This window comes from Phytophthora ramorum (assembly GCF_020800215.1).
Source record: "Phytophthora ramorum isolate Pr-102 chromosome Unknown Phyram_PR-102_s0003, whole genome shotgun sequence".
Lineage (NCBI taxonomy): Eukaryota > Oomycota > Peronosporomycetes > Peronosporales > Peronosporaceae > Phytophthora > Phytophthora ramorum.
Genome location: NW_027150649.1, coordinates 434823 through 453506, shown reverse-complemented (window position 1 = coordinate 453506; position 18684 = coordinate 434823). Strand labels below are relative to the sequence as shown.

At 56.6% G+C, this 18684-nt stretch overlaps 10 protein-coding genes across 10 annotated transcripts; 5 read left to right on the top strand and 5 right to left on the bottom strand.

Moving 5' to 3' along the window:
* On the bottom strand, positions 1-1408 carry KRP23_3290 (uncharacterized protein; the record flags this gene model as incomplete). Its single annotated transcript, XM_067888123.1, has 4 exons — positions 1-338; positions 414-633; positions 700-744; positions 824-1408. 4 exons carry the CDS (start codon positions 1406-1408, stop codon positions 1-3), a joined length of 1188 nt encoding a protein of 395 aa, XP_067747394.1.
* Positions 1409-1821: 413 nt separating this feature from the next.
* Positions 1822-3293, bottom strand: KRP23_3289 (uncharacterized protein; the record flags this gene model as incomplete). Its single annotated transcript, XM_067888122.1, has 9 exons — positions 1822-1919; positions 1982-2105; positions 2183-2261; positions 2345-2442; positions 2506-2574; positions 2644-2730; positions 2806-2872; positions 2934-2963; positions 3043-3293. 9 exons carry the CDS (start codon positions 3291-3293, stop codon positions 1822-1824), a joined length of 903 nt encoding a protein of 300 aa, XP_067747393.1.
* Positions 3294-3694: 401 nt separating this feature from the next.
* Positions 3695-4654, top strand: KRP23_3288 (Serine/threonine-protein phosphatase 2A catalytic subunit alpha isoform; the record flags this gene model as incomplete). Its single annotated transcript, XM_067888121.1, has 1 exon — positions 3695-4654. The coding sequence occupies one exon, from the start codon at positions 3695-3697 to the stop codon at positions 4652-4654; it is 960 nt and encodes a 319-aa protein (XP_067747392.1).
* Positions 4655-5012: 358 nt separating this feature from the next.
* Positions 5013-6628, bottom strand: KRP23_3287 (Tetratricopeptide repeat protein 8; the record flags this gene model as incomplete). Its single annotated transcript, XM_067888120.1, has 2 exons — positions 5013-5146; positions 5233-6628. The coding sequence occupies 2 exons, from the start codon at positions 6626-6628 to the stop codon at positions 5013-5015; spliced, it is 1530 nt and encodes a 509-aa protein (XP_067747391.1).
* Positions 6629-6773: 145 nt separating this feature from the next.
* On the top strand, positions 6774-8019 carry KRP23_3286 (uncharacterized protein; the record flags this gene model as incomplete). Its single annotated transcript, XM_067888119.1, has 5 exons — positions 6774-7262; positions 7325-7438; positions 7514-7845; positions 7900-7939; positions 8011-8019. The coding sequence occupies 5 exons, from the start codon at positions 6774-6776 to the stop codon at positions 8017-8019; spliced, it is 984 nt and encodes a 327-aa protein (XP_067747390.1).
* A 1637-nt stretch (positions 8020-9656) lies between these two features.
* On the top strand, positions 9657-11180 carry KRP23_3285 (putative sphingolipid transporter spinster-like protein 1; the record flags this gene model as incomplete). The annotated part of the gene is made up of 1 exon (XM_067888118.1): positions 9657-11180. The coding sequence occupies one exon, from the start codon at positions 9657-9659 to the stop codon at positions 11178-11180; it is 1524 nt and encodes a 507-aa protein (XP_067747389.1).
* Positions 11181-11523: 343 nt separating this feature from the next.
* Positions 11524-12321, bottom strand: KRP23_3284 (uncharacterized protein; the record flags this gene model as incomplete). The annotated part of the gene is made up of 1 exon (XM_067888117.1): positions 11524-12321. The coding sequence occupies one exon, from the start codon at positions 12319-12321 to the stop codon at positions 11524-11526; it is 798 nt and encodes a 265-aa protein (XP_067747388.1).
* A 1163-nt stretch (positions 12322-13484) lies between these two features.
* KRP23_3283 (Lysosomal acid lipase/cholesteryl ester hydrolase) lies at positions 13485-14462 on the top strand (the record flags this gene model as incomplete). Its single annotated transcript, XM_067888115.1, has 1 exon — positions 13485-14462. The coding sequence occupies one exon, from the start codon at positions 13485-13487 to the stop codon at positions 14460-14462; it is 978 nt and encodes a 325-aa protein (XP_067747387.1).
* Positions 14463-15971: 1509 nt separating this feature from the next.
* Positions 15972-16358, top strand: KRP23_3282 (Lysosomal acid lipase/cholesteryl ester hydrolase; the record flags this gene model as incomplete). The annotated part of the gene is made up of 1 exon (XM_067888114.1): positions 15972-16358. The coding sequence occupies one exon, from the start codon at positions 15972-15974 to the stop codon at positions 16356-16358; it is 387 nt and encodes a 128-aa protein (XP_067747386.1).
* Positions 16359-16476: 118 nt separating this feature from the next.
* KRP23_3281 (Pentatricopeptide repeat-containing protein) lies at positions 16477-18669 on the bottom strand (the record flags this gene model as incomplete). The annotated part of the gene is made up of 1 exon (XM_067888113.1): positions 16477-18669. The coding sequence occupies one exon, from the start codon at positions 18667-18669 to the stop codon at positions 16477-16479; it is 2193 nt and encodes a 730-aa protein (XP_067747385.1).
* Between the last annotated feature and the right edge of the window lie 15 nt (positions 18670-18684).

Below are 18684 nucleotides of genomic sequence, written 5' to 3'. Positions count from 1 at the left end.
TTAGATACCCGGTAAATAGCCTGGTACTCGTTCGTAGAAGTTGTTGTTGCTTGCGTCGCTAGTGTAACTATCCGAGAAGTGGCGGGGTGATGACACCGGTCCGTCGTCCGAGTCGTAGCGAAGAGGATCTTGAAAAAGGTCACCTCCATGCGTCCACCGTGGGCGCTCGCGCTCAGGCTCTCGCTCGATGCTTCCAGCTGAGCCTTCTGTACGAGTGCCGTAGCTGTAGGTGCTAGCACCAAGCGGGCTTGCGGCCAGTAATTTGCCTTCACCCGTATTTATAATGTGAAAAATACCGTAGTCAGGTAGCTTTTGCGACGCTGGTCCATGTTTTGGAGCTGCGTGCACGACATCAAACCCAGTTAGCTCATTAATAACCAGCATCCTTGAACCCGTTTGATTCTGCTGCTTACCTCCGACGCCGCCGGCCTTGGATGAAACGAGGCAAAGCAGGAGTATTGTCGGCAGAAACTCCCAGAAGCAGAAAAAGACAAAGTATGCGACCGTTGTCACGCGGCCGTTCATATCTAGGTTGTTCCAGATGCTCAGGAACCAGCTCTGAGAGGTGGCTAGGTCTCGTGTGCCGCGTGTGAAGAATATGAGGCACAAAAGTGAGTTTATCACGGCTAAGCTCTGTGCAAACATAGTATCAATCAGAATGCTGTTCTACGACCTCTCATACCATGTTGTGCTGCGTACCCGTGGTTTCGAGATCAGAAGCCGCCTTCGTTTCCAGCTTTCTACCTGCCAAAAGCCAACCCACACAACCGCACTCCATCAGACAACGCCTACCACGACTTTTGCCAACGAAAGTTTCACCCACGTTGGCCATTTTCCACCCGAAGAATCCGAACAGGACACTCAGCAGGAAGAAGCAGAACGCTGAGTACTTGAGTTGCACACTAACGTCGGAAACCCTGGAGAACTCCTGGTCGTACTCGTCTCCCCTCCTCGTGGCCTTGGAGATGTCGTTGGACGAGTTGAATGCCCAGACGACCGTGAACGTCGTCATGGTCATTGTGAGCAGCAGGTAGAGCGGCAGACACACGTTGCGCCACGTAGAGCGCCACTCAGGGCCGGTGAGCACCTGGATGTAGAACAGAATCAGCAGCGAGAAATTGGCGAACTGGATGGGTGTGGGCGACCAGTAGAGCAGGTAGAGCGTGAGGTAGCGCATGCTCGCCTGCGTCGACATGAGGATCCAGTAGGCGGCGCGTACGCCCGTCCAGAGCAGACACAGCACGTAGAATCCCGTCGACCAGGCCAGCAGCTTGTTCTTGTTGCGCAGCGCCACCAGCAGCCGCGTCAGCAGGAACAGCGCCAGTAACAGACACATCCCGGTCAGCAGCAGCGTGTACACCGTCGGTTCGTACGTGCTGCTGCTGTTCTCGGCGGCGCTGTCGATCATGACGCGCGTGCAGCGGCTGCGGACGGACGAATGTCGATCACAAGTCGGAAGCGTCGATTCAGAAATTATTTTGCCCGACTGGATGGGCACCCTAGCCGTTCACGTATTATACCACATTTTGGTCTTTTAAATGTTAACGTTTGAGGGAAATCCGTTGGGGCCCGTATTTTTGGCGGAGTTTCCAACCTACGATTTGGTCGATTGCCATTCCCAATTTCAAGAGCGACCTAGCGTGACCTCGAAATCTGCACGGGTGCATGTAATAAATAAACAATGGAAATGGAGGAAGTCGCGGACGACGAGGTTGTACAGTGCAACAGTACAGGACACATGGAGATGCACGATGCAGTTTATCATTTAGATCGCAACTTGAGCGATTTCAGCCAGCACGGTGTGTGTGGCTGGCGGGGCAACTACTTGCGGTGGTAGTTGAGCTGCCGCACGGCGTCCAGCAGTGGGCGCAACCGTTTGCGAGTGTCCAGATCTTCGGTTGCCTCCTCAAGGTAGTCGTCTGCAGAGAACGTTAGCTTGCTTGGCAGGTGATCAGGGGGGATGGCGCGATAGACAACTCACCGTAGAACGACTGCAGGGCGGACTCAGCCTCGGGGGAGTCCACGTAATAGTCGTCGTGCGAGTCAAAGTCTTCTGTACTGCAGATGAGCGCAAGCACCTCTGCGCCGACTGCAACATCGGTGGACTGGCAAACGATGTGGCGGAATGTGAGTGTGAGTCCTGCGGACCTTGCTTCAGTTTCCAAGGCAATCGGACACGTACATGCAAAAGGTTGATGTGTGTGCTCAGATGCATTGCCAGCAGCGCGAAAATGCGCTTCTCTGCAAACAGCGGCATGACTCTGCGATAAACACATCGTACACGACGCAGGGGGAAAGGTCAGAGCCGCAGCCTATTTCACTTGTTGGGCGCTCTCTCACTCACCGTGATTCATCGATCGAATCTAGCTGCCTGCACAGACCTAGCAAGAAGTGAATGACCGTGACTTCCTGGCAGTTGTCCATTTTCTTGTTTGGTAGATACTGCACGCGGATCATGGTTAGCGTCAACAACTTGGACAACAGAGCAAACAACTGCGTGCGTACATCTGGACGCTCGATGCAATAGATTAAAATATCGTGAATGTACTCGATGAGCAGCGGAAGATCGGTGGTCTGAAATACACCGTGTGTCGTTAGGTTCACATGAGATCAGCACGCGCGAAATAACACATCGGTGTTCACCTGTACTGCTTCCGCATGTAGCCACGCGTTCTTCAGAGTTAATCCCATGCCATGCTCGAATTTCTCCAGGGTGGCCATCGTTTCGGTCTGTGGGTTCGTCATGGGAACAATTAACCCCAATTTGCATTTAATCCGACACATAGCAATGTGCAATCAAACTACCTTCACAGGACCGCGCTCCGTCATGCGCTTCAGGTAGTTGTTATAGTCCACGAGATTGCGGAGACACCTACATCGTACGTCATCGTCAGTACTGCTTTCAATAGCAAAACTGTGTAACCACCACTTACAGGTTCAGTTTGCCGTCTTCAAGAAGGTATCTGTAGCAGCAACAGCAAAGTGTGTCGACACACTCAAATGAGAACTCATACGACAAACCATCGTCTCGCCTGTGCTCACCTCAGGGCGATCTCCTCGCACTCCCACAGTGTGGCATCGTGCTTCTTGGGCAGTTGTCGCTCCATCTCGGTGATGTGGCCGATGCGTCCAATCTGCTCGGCCATCTGAATCCAGTCGTCTGACAGCACAGGGTAGTCTGCCATGAAGCGCACGTGGTTGCGCAGGTCAGCCGTGAGCTTGGCCGAGAGCTCCTCAAAGCTGTCGGTAGCCTCGCGCTTGGGCACATAGTGGTGCTTCCTGGAGCTGGACATAATCAGCGACAGCGCGGCGGTCTGCTGTGTCGTCGGGTGGTTTCTCCGCAAATGGGCGGCGGCGCGAGTGGCTTGTTTCAGTGCGTGGACATCGCATTTTAGTTTTAGCTGGCGTCGCTTGGGGGTCTATTCTCGGAGACTCCGTCCGTCTTCAAGTTCATTTTGATTGGCAGGGAACTTTAGCTTTACCCTGTTAAACTCTATTCCTTTGTAGGTTCTTCATACAGCCTCAACGTCTAGGTTCCAATCTGCAAACTCAATTTCGTCTTCTCCGCGCCAACCTAGATCTGCATCTCCTCTCTCATTGGCTATCTATATTAAGTTTTGCAGGTCTAAAAGCCGGAAGGGGGGGAAATCGCCGACCTCCCAGTCAAAACCAAGAAGTCAGCGAAGCAGCAGCCATGGACTCGCGCGGGGAGATGAAGGCGCTGGACTCGCAGATCGATCGCCTGCGCCGCGCCGAGAACCTGACGGAGACAGAGATCTATGAGCTGTGCCAGAAGGCCAAGGAGATCCTGTCGGGCGAGTCCAACGTGCAGCCCGTGCGCTGCCCCGTGACGGTCTGTGGCGACATCCACGGGCAGTTCTACGACCTGCTGGAGCTCTTCCGGATAGGCGGTGCGTGTCCGGATACCAACTACCTGTTCATGGGCGACTACGTGGACCGCGGGTACTACTCGCTCGAGAGCGTGGCGCTGCTCGTGGCGCTCAAGGTGCGGCACCGCGAGCGCATCACGATCCTGCGTGGCAACCACGAGAGCCGCCAGATCACGCAGGTCTACGGCTTCTACGACGAGTGTCTGCGCAAGTACGGCAATGCCAACGTATGGAAGTACTTCACGGACCTGTTCGACCACCTGCCCATGACGGCACTCATCGAGAACCGCGTCTTCTGCATGCACGGCGGCCTGTCGCCGTCCATCGACACGCTGGACCACGCGCGCGCGCTGGACCGCGTGCAGGAGGTGCCCCATGAGGGACCCATGTGCGACCTCGTGTGGTCCGACCCGGACGACCGCTGCGGCTGGGGCATCTCGCCTCGCGGCGCCGGCTACACGTTCGGCCAGGACATCACGGAGCAGTTCAAGCGCAGCAACGGCCTCACGTTCATCGCGCGCGCTCACCAGCTCGTGATGGAAGGCTACCAGTGGACCCACAACCGTGGCGTCGTGACCATCTTCAGCGCGCCCAACTACTGCTACCGCTGCGGCAACCAGGCCGCGCTCATGGAGATCGACGAGGTCATGGCCGACCGCAACGGAGACAAGGTGTACGAGACGTGCAAGTTCATTCAGTTCGACCCGGCCCCGCGCGACAGCAACTTCAACGAGAAGAAGCGCACGCCCGACTACTTCCTGTAAGGTTGTAAGGCTCAAGGTGAGCTGCTGGACAGGTGTGTGGATACGTAGTGAGACGACCAGGATGAGGAAGTGACCGACACGTCGGTCGAGAAAGAAACAAGTGAAGCCAGAACAGGTGGGTGGCCGGCCGGCCGCAGGTGGAGGCTGGGAACGGGTTGCGAGGGCTTTGGCTACTGGCGTTCGATTGGCGTGGTGTATCTCCCTGCTTCTCAGTCAGGCCTTGCTGCTAACGAGGTGGGGCATGACGGTATTCTTCATATATGCACGATTTAGTTGGTTGTTGCGTTGGGTCGTTGCAGATTTACACGCGTGTCCTGCTGTCCTGTCATTGTGGTGCACTGCTGTACGTGTAGGCTGCTCAGAGCAGCGTGAGGAACTGCTGTAACTGCTTTTTGAGCTCCAGCGAGTCGCTGTGTGATGGGTTCGTCGCGAGCGCGCGGTTGACCTTGGTGAACGAGTCGTGGAAGTCGCCAACTTTGTAGGCAAGCAGCGCTGCCCCGTGTCGAAGCAAGTAACAGAGAAGTTAGACCACACACTCGCCAGGCAAGCAGCGTAGGCCGGAATTGGCCAAGGCGTACCGCGGTTGTAGCTGGGCTCGAACATGAAGTCCGCGAGCGACTCGGAGAGCTGGAAGTTGGCGCGCGCCTGGTCGAGATTGGCCTTGCGCAGCTCCAGCACGCCTAGGTTGTTGTACGACTCGGCGTGGTTGCTGTCCACGGAAACGGCGATCTTGAAGGCTTGGTAGGCAAGCCCAAGGTCGCCGATGCCAATGGCGACCTGACCGATGTTGTACCAGACGTCGGCCATGCAGTCGTCCGACGCGAGGGCCAGCGCGCGATCAAAGCACGAGAGTGTCATGTCATATTGCGAGGCGTAGAAGCAGCAGAGTCCGATGTTGCACCAGAGCTCGGCCGTGTTCACGTCCATCTGAAGCAAACGTCGGTAGTAGCGCAGCGCCACCTCCGGGTGATCTGTGTAGAAGTAGTTGGAGGCGAGGCACGCAATCGCCTCGACGTTCGACGCATCGAGCTGCAGCACCTCCTTGTACACGCTGACGCTCTTCTCCACGTCGTTCAGCATATCGTGAACGCGCGCAATGCTCACCAGGAGCTGGGTATCTCCAGGGAACTTGGCCTTACCTTTCTCGTACCTGTCCAGCGCCGTGTTCGGCTGATCCAAGCGCAGGTAAACCTTCCCCAGCTCCAAGAACGTGATCACCATGTCCTGGTTACGCAGCGACGACTCGAACTGCTTCTCCGCGTCGCGGAACAACCCTAGCTGGTAGTAGCATTTGCCAAGGCGAGCCTTCCACCACCAGTCCTTATAGTCAGCAGCCACCGTCGCCTCCGCCGCCAGCTCAAGCGCCCTCCGTGGGTTGTGCTCGCAGTAGAGCAGGTAATCCACAAGCGCCTTCGCGATTGCTGGTCGCTTCGCGTACCGCTTGAAGTCGAGGCGGTTCACATCGATGAAGACCCCCGAGTCCGACGCCTGCATGGACGCCGTCCCCAGTCTCACCTGTCGTCCAAGTGTCGTAGCTGGACGCGAAGTGCCGGGTCGATTGCCCTGCAGAGCGCGATCCACCGACATGCTGCCCGTCCCAGGACGCGAGCTCGTGCCAGGCCGCGCAAATCCACTCAGCGGACGACCGGTAGCAGTCATAGGCCGCAGACTCGGGTCGCCGGTCCCTGCGCGCGAGTTCGGCCGGTTGAGCGATGTGCCCGGCCGCGGCATGGACGCCATGACGTTGTCATCCATGAGCAGATCAGCGGCGCCGTCCTCTTCCAGCTCCGAGTCGTCGATGAAGTTCTGCATAGTCATGGCCTTGGTCTTGGTCACCCAGGCCGCCTGGTCGTACGGGTTCTGCGCCAGAATGTCGGAGCAAATGTCGATGCAGTCCGCGAACCTGCGCTGGCGAGAGCGTAGCAGTGCCATGTAGAACGGGTCCACCTGGTCCAGCGCATCGAAGTCCGGCATCGCGGCCTGCAGAAGAAGATACCTTTTTGTGTCGCTTCAAGGAGAAGTTGAAGTTGAAGTGTGCCACTTCACAACCGTCCGTTTCTCAAAGAGACGCAGCCAAGTATCAAGACTCCGATACTCCGGCACCGACTTCTCTGACCGCATGCCGGCCACTTTCCGCAGCTCGCTGAGCTTGGCACACACCGCGGCCCCCGCCAATGTGACCGTGGACGTGTCGTGCCCCCGTATGGAGGGTACCGTGTTGCCGCTGGACTCCATGAGCGGCCGCAAGAAAAAACTCGGCGGGCGCCGCAAGTCGCACCAGCTACGCAGCAACAATATGGCGCTGCTGGCCGCCGCAGGGCTCGACCTCTTTCGCGAGGGGCTCATGTTGGACGGCGTGTACCCGCAACGGCACACGCCGCGCCACCCAGCGGTGTCTCCGAATCTCAAGAGCATCCCGGAGGACGACGCGGCGGTGGCGTTCCATGCCACGACCGACAGCCAAGTGATCCTCATTTTGGGCGACGCGCTTGACAGACGTGGGGAAGTCACGCCTCTGGGGGCCACACGCATCTCCAGAGCTGCGGATTTGTATTGGAACACGATGAGAGCGTACGCGCAGCATCAGGCCAACGCCTTCTGCTACCTTGTACGCTTGCAGCTTGAAATGATTGTACATTGGTGAAGGGAAGCTTATAACTTGCTGTGAAGGTGCCTACGGGAGGAGAGAACGAGAGAGAAGGCATCGTGCAGCTGGAAACCATCCGCAACGAACTGGTGGAGGCGGGTATCTCACCGCACCACATCATGATGGACTGCTCGGCGGTGAGTGTAGGAATGAGTGGTCTGCTAGTTTGTGCTGCTTGTGCTCATGCGTTTGGAGTGTTTGTGTTGGTGCAGACGAGCGTGATTGACAATGTCATTCAGCTGATCCCGACACTGCGGCATCTCCACATTGAGCGTGTGCACGTCGTCACGTCCAGCTTCCAGATCCCGCGCGCTAAGCTCATCTTGGACAGCATTCTGGGCGCTGTGCCGGACATGACGTTCTCGGTTGCTTACCATGCCGCCTACGACGTGCTGAGTGAAGCTGAGCGCGCCAACCGCGAGGCGGCGGAGCGACTTTTGATGGAGAGTGTGCGGCAGCCGCTGGAGGGCGTGCTCTGCGCGATGAAGAAGCAGCGCCGCAGCTCCATCACGAGCACGCGAAGCGCCGACAGTTGGAGCAGCAGGTCGCGCAGTGGGTCACCTATTGCGTAGGTGGTCAACACGCAAGGTGCTGTTAGGTCAAGTCGGCAAACGGCGCCGAACGGAGGCGGCAGTGAGGTACAGTACTGGGCGCAGCAGCTATTCATGTGCATCAGGTTGTTTCTAACGTTGGCAAAAATGAATTGCAGTCGATTTGAAGCCAAACTCTTGAAGCGCGCCGATGTACAGGCATGCCCGAAGGATATCCCCATGATTTACCAAGCTAATAGTCAAATTAGGATCGAAACCTCGACGCTCACATGGAAGCCACGCTACCCATCAACACCGATCAGAGTCGTGGCAAACCTCTATTGGCCCTTGGTCGCCATTGCTGCTCACACACGTAGTGACCGGCTCACATTTGTGCAAATGGCTACACGTTGACCCTATTTCATGTTGTCTGTCAAAGTCCGGCGTTGCTCATTTCTCAACAGGCAGCCAAGCCACCACTTGGTCGGAAGGTATCGGTCACTCGGGGTCCATTCTGCTGCTATGCCTCATCAATATGCCCAAGTACTAGGACAGGCCGCACAACTTCCGGCATTTCACCACCTCGTCGCGCGCGGAAGAACAGCTCCTTCTGTACCGGAGAGGACTCATACAATACCGGCGACAGCAAGTACTGCTCCAGGCCGGTTGCGTTCATTGATCGCGCTTCCCTCGGCAGTTCTTGGGTCGACACGAGCGACGTCCTCATCGCCACGGAGGTACGATGTTGAGTACGTCTGGCACGCAGAACAAACAGCAGCACACCAGACACACCACGAGAATCGTCTCGAGATAGTACCCGCCTGCCCAAGTCAGCGATGAGTCCGCCTACGAACACCGAGACCAGGTAGACGCCAGGTGATCAATGAACGGAGGCGCCACACACTGAAACGAAGCTTCGCGTGCTGCTGACATGCTCCGAGACGGTGCAAATGATGATATTCAGGTGCTCGTTCGATGACAAAACCTAGTTGCCGGTGATGAAGGATGACGAGAGCAGACCGAACTACACGGACTGGTCAGTGACGGCCAAACCCCTAGTGGTGGGACGTCCTTCCGTTCCTGCTTCTCGTGCTGGGCAACGGCGCGGATCTGTTTGTTGGTTTGGGTCTGTCCACGGACGAAAGCACGGCATCGTTGATCTTTGACCCCTCTCGGCGGATACCTGGTCGATCGACAGACGAAGGACAGTACCGTCCTGGGCAAGTGGTGCTTCGTCGCCATGGCATCGATCACGATCTACGTCACCCTGGCTGAAGTCTTTATCCTCATCACGTGCTCCCTCAGAGGCTCTAAAGGAGCGTTTATCGCGTGCGCCACCGTCAGGTTCTTTCTCATGTGCGCGCTCGGATGGTGGCGATCCTCGAGCTGTTCCCGGAGTCGCGCCGCTCGCTGGCCATCTCGACGAGCGCCGTTATTATCCTGGCGTTGTATGGGACTCGTGGATCCGAAACTGCGGCGAGGGTGATGACGGAGGCCTCAACCAGCTGTGCAGCGAGGACCAAGGCGGGCTCAAGAACTTCATGCTGCTCTCGACGCTGTAGATGCAGTGGGCTGTGGACGCCGCGACTAAGAGAAGGCAAAACAAAGGCGGCTTTGTGTTAGCCACGCCCACCGAGTACTAGAGAGGGTAGCAACGATCAATCCATCGTGTCTCCTCGTCAAACAAGCTCAACTCTCATCATCTCGGCCCAGACTCGACGGACTAATCTTCAACCGACCGTACCACCTCCGAGCAGCGCTCCCTCCCGACAGAATTCCCTGCCTCACATCGCATTCTGCTCGCTGGGGGTCAAGCGAATCGAGCATGAAGGCGTGGCAGATCCAGTCGCAGGGGCTCATCGTGCTGCTGTGCCTCGTGAACCTGCTCAACTACGTCGACCGCGGTATCATCCCGGGAGCCCCTCAAAGCTTCCGCCACTTCATCACGTCGTCACTGGGCGTGGCGGTCACGGGCCAGTCCGTGTACTTTGGGCTACTGTCGTCGGCATTCATCATCGGGCACTCGGTTTTGTCGATCGTGTTCGGGTACTTCGCACTCACGCACCGGCCGTTCCGGATCATTTCACTGGGGACGAGTGTCTGGATCGTGGCCATCGTCATCTGCGCCATCTCGGAGCATGTCGACAGCTACGCACTGCTGATTGTCGGTCGAGTGCTCAGTGGCGTCGGGGAAGCTTCGTTCCAGTGTGTGGCGCCCCCGTTCATCGACCGTCACGCACCGCCTGCACGTCGGTCGCTCTACGTGGGGATCTACTTGGCGTCGGTCATTGTGGGCACCGCCATCGGCTTCGTGTACGGCTCGTTGTTCGCTGAGTCGGCGTTGACGTGGGCCGGCGCCTTCTACTTTGAAGCCATCCTGATGGCGTGTCTGGTCTTCTGCTGCTTGTTCTGCGTGCCGGACGAGCTCAACGTCGTGCCACCGACAGACGACGCAGTGGCATTAAGGAAGCCGCTGGCGTCGACGAACGAGTTCGCGAGCGAAGTCCTGTCGTGGTCCAGAGAGTCTCGCGAGACAATTGACAAGAACCACGCAGAACTGCTGTCACCCGAGGAATTCGGCGAGAAAATCGGGCCCGAGACGTTCTTCCAGACGTGGTGGGGGATTCTGTCGGACGTCCCCTTCTTGCTGGTGGTGCTCGCGCACGGAGCGTATACGTTCACACTGGGGGTGTTCAACGCCTTTGGGCCGGACGTGTTCATTGGCTTGGGCTTGTTCTCGGATGAGACGTCGGCGTCCTTGATCTTTGGGGGCATTGTGGCAGTGACGAGTCTCGTTGGCACGCCACTCGGTGGACTCGTGCTGGATCGCTACACGAAGCACACCACCGTGCCGGGCAAAAGGTGCTTCATTGCGGTCTCGTCGCTCTTCGTCTACGTGACTGTCGCCGAGGTGTTCGCGCTCATCATGTGCTTCATTTCAGACAGCAAAGGCGCCTTCCTCGCGTGCTTCACCCTCGCTCTCTTCTGCATGTGTGCACTATGGGGGCCGGAGATGGTGGCGGTGCTGGAGCTCTTCCCTTCCTCGCGGCGATCCATGGCCATTTCAGCCAACGCAGTGATCATCCACGTCTTCGGCGACGTGCCGGCGCCAATTGTCATGGGCGTCGTGAGGGACAAGTGGGCGCCCAACTGCGGCACGGTAGAAGACGATGGCGACGCTGTCCTCAACCCGCTGTGCAGTCAAGACCAAGACGGACTCAAGAACTTCATGCTGCTGTCGGTGCTGTGGATGGTCTGGGCTGTCATTCTGTGGGCGCTGGCCATGGTGGCAGTCAAGAGAAGACAAAAGAAGGGAGGCTTCATACTCACAGCACCAGCGGAGATCTAGGACGCGAGCTGGACGTCCACAATGTACTTGCTTTATTGTAGCGTACAGCATTTAATTGCCACTATGCCTGTAAAAGAATGCCGTCTGAAGAAGCGTCCGGTGTCAGCGTTGTGTCGGCGCCCGAGAGCAACGCTGCTGTAAGCAGAGCAATACCAAGTCAGGTAGGTTGACTTGACGGTCGAACCGATGCTATTGTCGATGGAATCGCGGCTTGATAGCAACAATCCTGCTGAATATGCTGGAGGCAGGCGGGATTTCACAAGCGACAGCTCTTCGCGGCGGAGGGTGGAAGCCTCTTTGAAGCCGCATCGTTCATAAATATGGGTCAACTACGCTTGCCTATCTAGAGCTTGTCGTCCCGGGAGATTTTCCTGACCTTGATAGTCTTGTACGCGTCAGGAACCAGCGCGGCGCTGTTGATAAGGAAAAACACGCTGCCCAGCACGTAGTACGTGATGGCTTTGTTCATGTAGTGCGTGCCTTCGTCCACGAGGTTGATGTACTTGGGCAGGTAGTACCAACTACCGACGATGAAACACACGGCACCGATGAGCGTCCCGAGCGCCGCCACCGTTCCCCAGCACACGAGGTTCCTGATCCTGAAGCCCGTCACGCGCGGGTTCTCGTGCGTCATGCAGATAAAGAAGAGCTCGACGACAGCCGCGATACAGAACAGGATGCAACCGATGATGAAGGCCCAACACCCGAGCTCCGGCGCCTTGGGGTACCAGGACGGGAGGAAGTAGAGACCCCCGAGTAAAAAAATCGACGTGGCCAAGTAGTTGCACAACGCGTTGAGCGCGCGCAGGACTTGACGCAGTTGAGTGCCGTGGTTGTAGCGGATGGTCTGGATGAAGTCCAGGTTAGCGCCGGTGAAGAACATGATGCAGCCGACGACGAAGTCCCAGCTCCCGAAAAGCCCGGCCTTGCCATTCCACACGACCGAGTACTTTGGGAAGAAGTAGATGGAGCCCAGTAGGAAGAGCAGCGAGCCCAAGAAATAGACCGCGACGCGGGATATCTCGAGCCATTTTTCCCACGTCTCGAGCTGGTGGTTGGCTGGGAGGAGCACCTCTGATGGAGGTTGTCGGGGTGTCCCCTGGACTGAGTAATACGAGTTGCGTGGGGTGATCCCTGGCATGTACCGGTATGTTGCTTGTTCGATGCTTGACGAGGAATTCAGAAATGACTGTGAACGCCGGGACGCTACCAGCCGGGATTTGATGGAGGGGATAAAACCGTGTTCGCTGGGCCGACACGGAAGTCCAACCAAAAGCAAAACACGCAGTGGTGACCAGGCTTGAGCTGTGTGTTCACCGAACACGGGCGTCTGCGGGCCGGGACAACAGTTCCGACCCCCACGGTACTAACGTGAAGTCTTGTAGACTACTGGAGGGACATGCGAGTTGCTCTGTCGGTTGTGAAAGCATGCTCGACTCGTGCTATCCGACAGTCAACCAACTACTGAATGGTGGGCTCTGAACTCGAGGCTGAGCGAGAGCTCTTTACAGGTTCTCCACGTACACTGCAGATACCGAACTTCTGTTTCGTATTTGCCAGGATTCCTGTACACATGCGCAGCAGATTGTCTCGCTCTTCAGCTTACCATATTATACTAGTACTTGCAGGGGCGCATTGGATCACAGCACCCGCGATCAAGACACATTGCCTCCCCTTCCACGCTACGCTTGATATAACGCTTCGAATGACAAATGCGGCAGGACCGCTTTCACGAGGCATACACGTCTTCATCAGCTGGGGCCAGGTCACATGTTCTAGAGGCGCCAGTTTGTCTAGGATCCATGAGCTTCGCCATCGCTTCGTCCGCGGCAGTCGAGATTTAGCCGTCCGATGAGGACGTTATTGATAGTCAAGCGCATGCCTTGTCGAAACGATTATACCACCCGATGTTCCAACACTACAGCGGCCAACTGCAATGGAGTCGATGATCCTGTGGTGCCCTGATGCAGCTACCCGGGCCTGAAGAGAGGCCGCTAGTAGCGACCCGCTATACCACAGACGACCGCGTCGAAGCGAGGTAGTCGCGGCTTTCGGTGCGCATGAATGGCATGGCGATATCCAGGATAATGAGTCCCCACCTCACCCCCATAACGTGAGGTTGTGAGTAACCAACTTGTGACCGTCGGTGGAGCGCATGTACGGAGCGGCGGAGCTTGGTCAAAAGAAGGCGATGCAGATCATGGTCTCTGATCAACCATCTGTACTCGCAGCGGAGGCATTGGGACCGACGACAGCTTGCCATTCCCATTGCCCGCGGTCGAGCAACCCGCGACCCCCGAATCCATGACGCGGGGGCTTCCGCTGCGTACACCGCTTACGCTGCTCCTGGGCGTACTGCTACTCGCGACGACATCCGTCGTGCACTCCCTGGAGCAAGTCGGAGAAGTCGAGCAGGTCAAGCTGGACCCGGATGTCGGCAAGTCCTCCGTGGAGCTCATCGTAGCGCGCGGCTACGTGGCGGAGACCCACAATGTCACCACGGCGGACGGGTATATCCTCACAATGCATCGCCTCCCCAAGACGTACGCGGAGAGTCAATCCGGCGAAGACGCTGCTGAAGACAAACCTGCAATTTTGGTGCTGCACGGACTACTGGACAGTAGTTTTTCATGGGTCTGCAACTTCCGGAACCAGAGCCTCGCCTTCGTGCTGGCCGACGCCGGCTACGATGTCTGGCTGGGCAACAACCGCGGCAACACGTACTCCACCGGCCACGTCAAATACACCACCGACGACGACGCGTTCTGGGATTTCAGCTGGGAAGACATGGGCAAGTTCGACGTGCCGGCCATGATCAACTACGTCCTGGAGACGTCGGGGCAGAAGACAGCGGCTTTGGTAGGCCACTCCGAAGGAACCACCCAATCCTTCGTTGCGTTCGCCGAGGACCAGACACTTGCTCAGTCGGTGTCGTATTTCGCAGCTCTGGCACCCGTCGGCTGGCTGGGAAACACCAAGGCGGCAGCCTTGAAGCTCCTGGCGAACGTGTACTTGGACAAGATCTTCAAGGTGCTCGGTCAGGTTGAGTTCCTTTCTCAGAATGCAGTGCTTCAGGAGGTCATCGGGGCTTCCGCTTGCACGCTCAACCCCGAGCTGTGCGAAACGGCTCTTGCGCTGGTGTCGGGCGATTCCGAAAACTGGAACTCGTCGCGCGTGGGCGTGTACAGTACGCGCCGAAATTATAGCCGCACCGGACAAGCGGAGCTCTTGCGCCGGGAACTGAGAACTTCCTGCAAACTGAGGGCTCCGAGGCCGTCGTAAAGGAATAGAAAACTTATACAGCAAGCGAAGTTGAAAAAGACCAAGATGGCTTGGAGCCAGGAGGCAAAATCTGGTTTCAGGTCGGGTCAGAACTATAGCCGCACTTGGTATTATAAAGTTCAGTGGAGTAATAAACAAAATTGAAGGGCTATTAAACGTAATAAATGAGACCGGTGGACAGCTTTGTGAAAGACCTTTTAGAATCTGTTCTTGGATTCGCGAGGAAGCTGGAAACGATGCCACGAGGCAAGCAGCTAACCGAGGAGGAGTGCATGAAGATAAACGCACACTTGAGAGGCGGCAAAAGCAACCGAGAGATCGGGAGGCTCATCGGGCGCGACGAGAAGGCTATAAGGAACTACTTGAAGCGCGGGAAGGCGTCGTCGGTGACGAAGAGGACAGGAAGAAGGCCGAAAATAGTTGGCCGGGAGGCCAGGCGCGTCATTCGACTTGCAATTGTCCAAAACCTGTCCGCCCAAGAGATCGCAGGACTGCTACCATCGAAACCAAGCAAGTCTACGGTACTCCGCGTACTGCGTAGCAACCGCTACGTCACGTACGCGAAGAGAAAACTCACCCCTGCCATCAAGCCGCATCATAAGAAGGCTAGGGTCGCTTTTGCGGAGCGTTACGCCGGTAAAAGGGTCTTTTGGAGACGCGTGCTGTTCACGGATGAGAAGAAGTTCAACTTAGATGGCCCGGATGGGTTTAGATTCTACTGGCACGACTTGCGAGCAGCACCCAAACTCATGTCGAAGCGGGTCAACGGTGGCGGAAGCGTCATGATTTGGGCGGGGGTGAGCTGGCATGGCAACACCGAGCTGGTCTTCCTGAAGGGGAAGCAGAACTCTGTCAAGTACACCGAGACGCTGACCTCCAGCATGCTTCCTTGCCTTCGAGAACTGGGGTCAAAATTGGGCAATTTGACCCCAATTTTCCAGCAGGATAACGCGTCCATACATGCCTCGAGGCTCACCAAGGGCTTCCTAGCCACCCATAACATCGAAATGCTGCCGTGGCCTGCCAAGAGCCCCGATCTGAACATCATAGAGAACGTGTGGGGGCTCCTGGCTGGCCGGGTGCACGCCAACGGGCGCCAATTTGACAAGCCTGCCGACTTGATCAGACAGATCAAGTTGGAATGGTCTCGCATTGATCCTGCGTATGTTAAGAAGTTAGTGCGAAGCATCCCGAAGCGTCTGGAAGCGACGCGGCTGTTAAAAGGAGCCAAGACAGGTTACTAGAGCCGTTAGCATGTAGAGCCTCCAAGTGCGGCTATACTTCTGACCCGACCTGAAACCAGATTTTGCCTCCTGGCTCCAAGCCATCTTGATCTTTTTCAACTTCGCTTGCTGTATAAGTTTTCTATTCCTTTACGACGGCCTCGGGGCCCTCAGTTTGCAGGAAGTTCTCAGTTCCCGGCGCAAGAGCTCCGCTTGTCCGGTGCGGCTATAATTTCGGCGCGTACTGTACCTCTCGGAGATGCCGGCAGGAACTTCCGTCAAGAACATGGGCCACTACGCGCAGAGTATCCGCCATAATACCTTTGAGGCGTACAACTACGGCTGCAGCTGTCTCCGCATACTCGGAATCAAGCTCTGCTCCAAACTCATCTGTAGGAACAAAAGCAAGTACGGCAGCTTCGCCCCGCCAGCGATCCCGATCAGCAACATCAAGTACCCGCGCACGGGGTTTTTCAGCGGTGAGAACGACATCTTGGCCACTTCGGCAGACATTGATCAGCTCCGATCTGCTATACCACCAACCACAATCATCCACGACGAAGAGATCGGCGACTTCAGTCACATGGACTTCACCTGGGCCGTAAACGCCAACGAGAGGGTTTACCAATCGGTACTTGAGCAGCTCGAGCAGTATACTGGCGTCGGCTACTAGGATAAATAGGCAGAAACTAACCAGCGTTAGTACGAACTCAAAACGGACAAGAATCAAACCACATTTCTATAGGTAAATAAGCCTGGAGTGTGCGCCAACACTGCGCTGTTCGAAATCTCTAAACGATCAGATCGTCGTGACCAGCTGCCCGAGCTAGCTTCTGCACTTTTGCGACTTCGTTCTTGCGGTTAAACTGCGTCAGGGTCGCAATCAGGTCTTCATAAATTTCCATCTTAAAGCGCGGCGTCTCGGGCTGCGCCCCCTGATGCAGAAGCGAAAACGTTCGCACAAACTCCGTGATCTCAGAGTCCGATTGACACCGCTTCATCAACTCGTGCAGCTGCTCCGACGAGAGCTGGAAGCCCTCGCACTCCATGTTGAACGCAATATGCAGCGTGCGCTCGATCAACCCGATCTTGGTACCGAGGTCGACAAGCGAGACGTACAGTCTTTCCGGGATGGCCATGTTGCCTTGACTCAGCTCACGGAAAAGCGAAAAGCACATGTCGATACCGCTGGACCCGTACAGCGCGTTGATGACGTAGTCGAAGAATACCTTGTCCGAGGTAACACCATGAGTATCCATGTCTCGCAGGACGCCAACCACAGCATGTACGTCGCCATGAGACGCGTGGATGAAAGCAATCGTTGTAAATGCCTTGATATCGGGCACGACCCCATGCTTCTCCATCGCATCTATAAGCGCTAGAGCGTCGCCGACTACGCGTCGACGCATGCAGATAGATAGCAGTGACGTGAAAACTTGAAGGTTTGGTGTCAGCTTCCACTCAAGGAAAACATCCATGAGATCAAAAACCTCCTCAATCGAGGAATCGCTGTGGTTTTCCACCATCTCCAGCATCGTGATGTGATCAGGTATAACGAACGGGTTGTTCAGCATGTGCGAAAAGAGCTCCTTGGCTTGGTCTGGCCTCTTCGAGTCTGCAAAACAGCCCAGTGCATCGTTGTAGTTCTCCACCTCCAGCATCCAGGAACCCGCAAGCTCTTGTTCCGCTGCAAATACCTCGTCCAGAACTTCTCCCAGAAAATTTGGATCCAAATGTTCGTGACAGTAACGAATCGCCGAGCCAAAACCAGCGCTACGGGCCACACCTCGAGCTGCCATCCCGCGGAACACGTATTTCAGCATGGAAAAATCCTTATGTGCTGTGCACGCCTTCATCACGTTGACGTATATATTCTCGTCCGCCGGAAGCACCTTATCCACGACCCGGGCTTTCACTTCAGCATCGTCAGACAAATTTTCAGTCAACTCACCACGGCCAACAAGTTGCTCGCGTGTGCTCTCCATCGTCGAATAGCAATGCAGCGCCAGCGAAAAGTCCTCCATCGTCACGCAGCACTGGATCGCAGCTCCGAATCCTCGTTCGAGCACCAAATTCCTCACTCTGTCCAGATCGCCTCCACTTGCACGCACACTTCCGTCCACATAGTCCAAAAACGTGCGTACAACTTTTCTCGGACTTGTCTTGGTCTTCGTACACGCTTCGAACAGCACCAAGAACCCTTGCTGCTGGAAGTCCCTGGCCGGATCAAACTCTGGACTGGCAAAGTACTGCTCTCCCAGCTTCAAAACCTGCTTGTGATTCTTCTTTTGCATCATTTTGGCCATCAAATGGCCCACAACGGACGGCGGCATCAACGGCTCCATATCGCTCAACCCCCACTCGCTCGCTCTCACCTCGGGCCACAATTTCTGCTGGAACAGCAGAAGCTCCTGTGCACTGGCCAGCATGCGCATGTTGGCACAGCCGTTCACCACTTCCAGCAGCACCCGAGCCACAAACTGCGGTCCGTACCGTTTCTTTAGATGGTCGAGCAGTTCATGGATTTCATCCGTGCAGAAAGCTCGTCGTTGTCGTACAACCGTAAATAACAGATCCGTCCACACGGGTTCGATGGCGTTATTTACATCAAAACTCGCCACGAGCGCCAAGAGCTCCGCAGCGCCGCGCTCGTCCTTGGCCTCCAGGCGCCGCTGCAGCGCCACGTTCCAGACACGCATGTCCGTGGCCGCCAACAGCGAGATTTCGTCCTTGCAGCGCAGCGCCCGGCACGCGGAAACGAAGTCCTCGGGCGTGGTCCTATTCGCTAATAAAATGTTTAATCGCTTGTCTCCGAGGCGTAATCTAGGCGTCCGATTGACGGGGCGATTCGGCTGATGACGTGAACCGCCGCCGGGCCAACGGCGACGCGGAGACGGAGCGTCCACCGCCATGGAGAAGCAAGCCGAGAGCCGTGTCTGGGGCTGCCGAGACGCGGCGGCGCACTGGAACGCGCGACGCAGCATTGGCTCGAGACTGCA